The sequence below is a fragment of the Loa loa genome (genome assembly GCF_000183805.2).
Source record: "Loa loa unplaced genomic scaffold supercont3.694, whole genome shotgun sequence".
In the NCBI taxonomy this organism is placed as follows: Eukaryota; Metazoa; Nematoda; class Chromadorea; order Rhabditida; family Onchocercidae; genus Loa; species Loa loa.
In genome coordinates, this window is record NW_018108874.1 from 7,606 (window position 1) to 13,682 (window position 6,077).

The following is a 6,077-nucleotide window of genomic DNA, read 5'->3' on the forward strand; positions in this document are numbered from 1 at the left end:
TATATATATATATATATATATATATATATATATATATATATATATATATATATATATATATATATATATATATATATATATATATATATATATATATATATACATATATATTTAAGGTGAGATACACTGGGACAAAATACCAAAAAGCCGTTATCGGGACCCACAGCATTTGCTAAATTAGCTATCAAACGAAGTACTTCCCGCATAACAGAGTGAAGTGACAAAGCTCACTTGGATTTTATCGCAATCCTCTCTTTCATCCAGTTCAATGATTTTATATAAATCATCGCTCATTCGAAATGTACTTAATGCTCGCTTTGCGTTCCTGAACTGGCAAAAATGTGAGGAAAATACTATCTGTAGAATAAATGAACGTTCCCCCGCCATTCAGTACAGTAATCTCTCTAATTGAAACGAAATGCTAAACATGACTACAAATTGGTATCGAGGGGAAAATCTACGATAACAGGCGAAAGTAGTTTCAAATAATGTTCCTTGCTAGTACTAGCATACCCACGATTTGCTTAAATTAATGAGACATGTTGTCATATTTTAATATTATCCAGTAGTTGTCATAACAATATTCTGGTGTGATATGCAGACTGGATGTTCTAATCATAATTGTGATTTCGCTGCAGAAATGGTTTCACACAATCAAAACATACTTGCAATATGGGCAGTAGGTTTTGCTGAAAACAACAACTGGAGCTGAATTTGTCAAACCGGTAACAAACTTATGCGGATCCATGCTAACTTCCGATGTTCCTGATGATGTCTAAAACCACTTGTAAATTAATGCAGACAATTGAACAAAGAACTCAGTACTATTATTTGCAGTGTGAATTTATTTTTAAACCTGGTATAATATTCCAATAAAAGAAAAAAAAGAGAAACTAATGACACAGTGTTTGTTGGTAGCGTTCACTTTTTCCATGACGCTTTTCAAATGTTTATGTGCTTCGGCTACTTTGCTGTCTAATTCCTGTTGAGCTCGTTTACGAGCTGCGCGTATACGATCCTCGTATGCCTCCTGTAGTTCAGTGTCTGCAATACTTTATAAACAATAAAATTTTTTCGGTCCAATACGCTGTTATGAATTGAAAATTGCTAACCCAAATAGAAGATGCTATGTCTTCTAAACAAAATAATCCATCGTTTTGCAGAAAATGATTGTTTCATAACGATTAAATAAAAATTATGAAGGATGATAAACAAAAACATTTGATTTAAGGGGGATATTGCGAGAAGTGAGTGAGTAGTGTCAAGTTTCTGAAAACAAAAGCTGACTACTTGATGACGCATTTTTACTATCTCTTGTTATTAATAATAATAGGTAGCATTACTGATAGTGATATTAATAAGCTACTTATGACCATCTCTCAATGATTTTATCCTTAAAAGCTGTCGCAAGACATATCACAGTTTTCCATGTTTAGCTTAAAAACTGCAATTTTCATAAAATGAATATAGTTTGCTTATTGAAAATGGATAAAATAAATGTATCATACCAAATTTTTTTCTTCTTTCTAATTCCTTCCTCCGTTGAATATCTTGAATGAACGGTGAGATAAATCTTTTATATACGAGTTGGAACAGTACAAGACTTCCCAATATCAACCAACCGTATTCCCAAGAAAATATCTGCAAATCGATAAATCAAAAAATTATGCAATATCAAGATCACAATGATTTATAGTTGGTAACGCAACTTCTTAAATGAGGCACACACACAACTTTATCAACCAGTCGAGTCATGGAAAAAGAGATGGAAATAACAGCAGTGAATTAAAATTATGCGTAAGGATTACTTGCTCTAATAATCAGCTGCGACCTTTAATAGTTCAGATAAAAATGAATGGTTGCTACAGTTACAATTTATGAAATTTTAATTCATGCAAATAATCACGTATTGTTCAAATCAGAATTCACTACCAAACTACGAATTTGTACCTCTGCATTATTGACTAGGACTGTAATTTCAGTTCCAAAAATAATCAAGCACTCTGAATCAGTCATGAACTAATACAAATTGTGAGATAATTAATTAACAAGATATCCACGTCTTGCTCTGGTGGTCGTTAAATAAGGCCCGACTTCATTTTTTTTTCTAAAATAAATAACCAACAAGATGAGTAAGAACTATCGGTATAGATCACAATTCCACGTAGTGCACAACACAACTACCCCATTAGCTTGGAGAGATGGGATTTTAAATCAACCTAAAGTCAAACAACAATGCTAAACATCGCATACGTTTAATATGAGACAGAAAAAGCAAACAAATCTCTGAAATCAACAAAATGATTTCTAGTCTAATGAAAAGGAGATACATACATACATGCACATATATATATACACATACACACACACACACAATCGGTTTTCAACAATTACATTTGAAATGAAATATTTGTAACTTGCAGGAAAGTTTTTGTCTTATCTTGATTACTTCGTGAATAAGTTAAATCTTAAAAGTCAAATCTCAAACAGATGAAAGAATTTACGAAAAACTGTAAAAGATTCAAAAATCAGAAACAATCTTCGTTTTTTCTCCCATTCTGAAATTGAAAAAAGAACTAGTGATATCACATAAGTTGGTATAAAGTCGTCAGGGAAAGATCGAAATATACTTAGAAATTCAGCAATCGGATTTCTAGATTGCGCGTGCTCTCTACTTGCCCTGATATTTGATAAGTGTTGAACTTGCCTGCATCAAAATCTTATTTTATAATTGAATTGAACGGCAACACTGGAAAACGCAGGTTTTATGGCAATTTCGAAAATGAAAAAAATTCTTCCAATGTCTTCGCCGCAAGTGCACTCTGTTGAAACTTTATGAAAAATTGCTCTAAAGAATATACGGAAAGTTACTTCGAATTCCGGCCTGGAAACTAATCGTAATAACTCATAAAGTTAGCAGTTTCATAAACTTTGGAGCAAAAGCATTTGGTGGTTCATAGAAAAGAATTCACTCTTTACTGAATTATTGGAAAAGCATCGACATAAAACCTGTTCAGTGATTTTTGTTTTTGCTACGACCTCAAATGCAGCATAAAATTTAAAATAAAGGAATTGTAGGGAATTCGACAAGCATATCAGTCCTGTAAACAATGACTCCTCGTTGAAAAAAAAGAAGCAAGCACCAAAATGTAATAGTGGCAATTTCATTACGATCATCCACTCATCCAGTTTTGTTTTTCACTTGACACAAGTACACCTTTACTTCCCTAACCATCCATTCCCTTTCATCGACAGTGTCCTCCATTTGTAGTTTTTGCTTATATTTCCGTCGAATAAAATATGGGCAATCTGCTAATAGACAAACAAAACGAATGACAACGCTTCTTTATTTTTATAACCGTTCTATTTTCTTTTATTTATAATTACAACAACATTGTTCTTCCTTTTTTCTTTCCTCTAATCTAACCTAGATTTCATTAATTTTTGGCTTGAAGACAATACTCAAGCAGTGACAGCAATTCTAAAACAACGACCACAAAACAACCACCACAAGTCATGAAAAAAACGAGAAAATGTGACAAAATAGTTTTTCAAAAAATGAATACAATTACTTGAACAAACGAAAATTTGAACAGAACAAACAAATCAGAATTTCACATTTATTACATATTTCATCTCTACTAACTATTAATTAATAGAAAAAAGACAATAAATAAAAGAAATAAAGAATGGTAATCCATAGACGCCCAATGACAACAATTATCATCCGATGATCGGTTGCTTTATATAACCACTTCTGTATCGTACTAAAAGGTGAAGAATGGCAACTGTGTAATAAAGATGCATACTTATAATACTGGAATGAAAGCACAACTGGTTATTTCGAGTAACCGGTCTCATTCCACAAAAGTTCTAATCATTTCTGAATACCTTTCTGAAGTAATAAAACCAATTAAATCTAACCCAGTAATGCATATAAAAGTCCAATATTGGATGATACCCGTCATCAGCAAATGACATTAACCAAAATATTACCCGATGCGATCAAATCTCTAAAGTTACGATGGTAAAATCAATTTTAACGAAAGCTTAGTGCCTTGTGAATCTCTATTAGAATCAAGTCCAGCAAACATGTTCGCCAGACGTCCATCCTTCTGTGCTATCTTGTCACTAATTCAATAGATTTTTCACTAATAAAAACTGTAGAACTGATCTAGCCCCTATCAATTATAGCAGTACATCCTATAAAGACAGAACAATAAGAAATATAATTGGTCTGTATGACCAGTTCTGTTAACTAGAAACTTTCACATAAACCGTCCGCACATATATATATGTTCAAGATGAGACAGACTAGAACAAAATACTATAAAGCAGTTCTCGACAATACAGAACCCATAGCATCTGCCAAATTATCTATCAGACGAAGTATCTTCTGCACATCAGAGTGAGGGTGACAAAGCTCATTTGAATTTTATCGCCATCTCTCTTTCGTCTAATCCAATGAAATTATGCAAATCATTATGCTTTTGAAATGTATTTAGTGCTTGCTTCATATTCCTGAAATACTCTCGAAAGAATATGTATTTCTGGTAAAAGAATAGCGATACGCATTTCTGATTAAAGTATGAACAAAATAAGATTAAAGAAAGTATTTCTATGAAAATTTAAATATGATACATCGCTCTTTACTTGTCTGTATCATATACGATTGGGCTATTTTTGGCGCAAGATGCAATTTATCACAGTATCTGTATTACAAATGAGTATGTCGGAACAAAAAAAATGAATCATATTCACATCAAGAGAAACGTAGACGCATGATGCGCAAATGATTCACAGCACGCATTTGCCCCCTACTGCAATTTCATCCTTAAATGAAACAAATCAGGGGATACTAGTTCCATTCAAAAAAAATTAGCAAGATGAAACGAAACCTTTGTTAGTACTATTGTGAATGTTTGGAAATACAATGTACAGTAATACGTGCTGATGTTGCAACACTATACCGCACTATGCATTATTTTATTAAGGCAACCTTCCGCTGCAAATATTGCTGATGATTCCAAATGCTGTTTCTCGACAATTCTGAAAATCTTCTAGAATATTCATTAATAAGACTCACCGGTATATTCGCAATAATGTCACCGCACTGCATACGTTTATGAGCACTTGATGCGCCATCACCTGAAGATGAAGTAGAGTGAATTAATGAGAGAAACAGATCGCGTTGTTTTGCAGTAAGGTAGACAGGAATTTGAGCGAGATCCTTCTGAAGAGGTGCTTCACCGTTTGGATAACGTACAATCTGAAAAAAGTGTGATTTTAAAAAACGATAAGTGTCAAATAAAAACCAAACCAAAAACATTATCAATTAGAAGTTATCAGTTGATGTGTTACCAAAACATTCGCTTGCCACAAATAACCGACAATTAAAAAACAATAAACATACCATAACCTCATTATTTTCATGGATTGTTGAGAGATCTTGCTTACGACGAGATTGCGATGCGGAGCGCCCATCACCTGATGCTATGTTTGCGCTGTCGCTAGCTGTCTGTCTCTTTGCATCTTTTGATGAGGTGCTTGCAATTTCTTCTTCATCTGCAATAAAGCTAATGAATTTTTTCCATCTATCCTTAGAAGAACTTTTCACCGCTTCTAGCACAGATGACAAAAATCTTTGATATATTTACGTCTCATGATATACGGTACTTAAAATACATTTAAATTCAGCAAAAAAATATGACTAACTGATGTTGGATAACAAATCATCTCCATATTTCATTCTTCGTGCTCGTGGAGTATACTGTAAACGACAGGTTTTCTTGGTCTGAAACTTGAAGTTATCATAAAATGCCAACAACAACTTGATAAAACATGTTTATGGCAGAAAATATTATCATTACATTACTAGCCACATCTGATCACGAAAGCATTACCATTATATCTCTGGTACTTTCTGCACCAGTTGAAGAGGGTCCAGCTGAAGATAAAGCAATTGGCGATCGTGCTGCACTACCATCCAGTTCGTGGTTACCAGTCACAACATTGCTATAACAAATAAATGCAACTTTTATAGATTTGTTTGAGATCACTGAGAGCATAAGAGAGAG

At 33.2% G+C, this 6,077-nt stretch overlaps 2 protein-coding genes across 2 annotated transcripts in view; both read right to left on the reverse strand.

The window, feature by feature from the left end:
- Nucleotides 1-2,890, reverse strand: part of LOAG_18926 (hypothetical protein) — a 3,834-nt gene extending 944 nt beyond the window's left edge. The window contains exons 1-5 of the mRNA XM_020451588.1: nt 2,708-2,890; nt 1,509-1,641; nt 902-1,044; nt 666-775; nt 232-325 (exon numbers count right to left, since the gene is read on the reverse strand). Coding sequence (XP_020304614.1) covers nt 232-325; nt 666-775; nt 902-1,044; nt 1,509-1,641; nt 2,708-2,713 — 486 coding nt within the window. The 5' untranslated portion in view covers nt 2,714-2,890. The remainder of the gene's footprint in view (nt 1-231; nt 326-665; nt 776-901; nt 1,045-1,508; nt 1,642-2,707) is intronic.
- A 1,387-nt stretch (nt 2,891-4,277) lies between these two features.
- Nucleotides 4,278-6,077, reverse strand: part of LOAG_18927 (zinc finger protein) — a 5,039-nt gene continuing 3,239 nt past the window's right edge. Inside the window, exons 14-18 of the mRNA XM_020451589.1 lie at nt 5,904-6,058; nt 5,716-5,794; nt 5,414-5,565; nt 5,087-5,269; nt 4,278-4,521 (exon numbers count right to left, since the gene is read on the reverse strand). Coding sequence (XP_020304615.1) covers nt 4,483-4,521; nt 5,087-5,269; nt 5,414-5,565; nt 5,716-5,794; nt 5,904-6,058 — 608 coding nt within the window. The 3' untranslated portion in view covers nt 4,278-4,482. The remainder of the gene's footprint in view (nt 4,522-5,086; nt 5,270-5,413; nt 5,566-5,715; nt 5,795-5,903; nt 6,059-6,077) is intronic.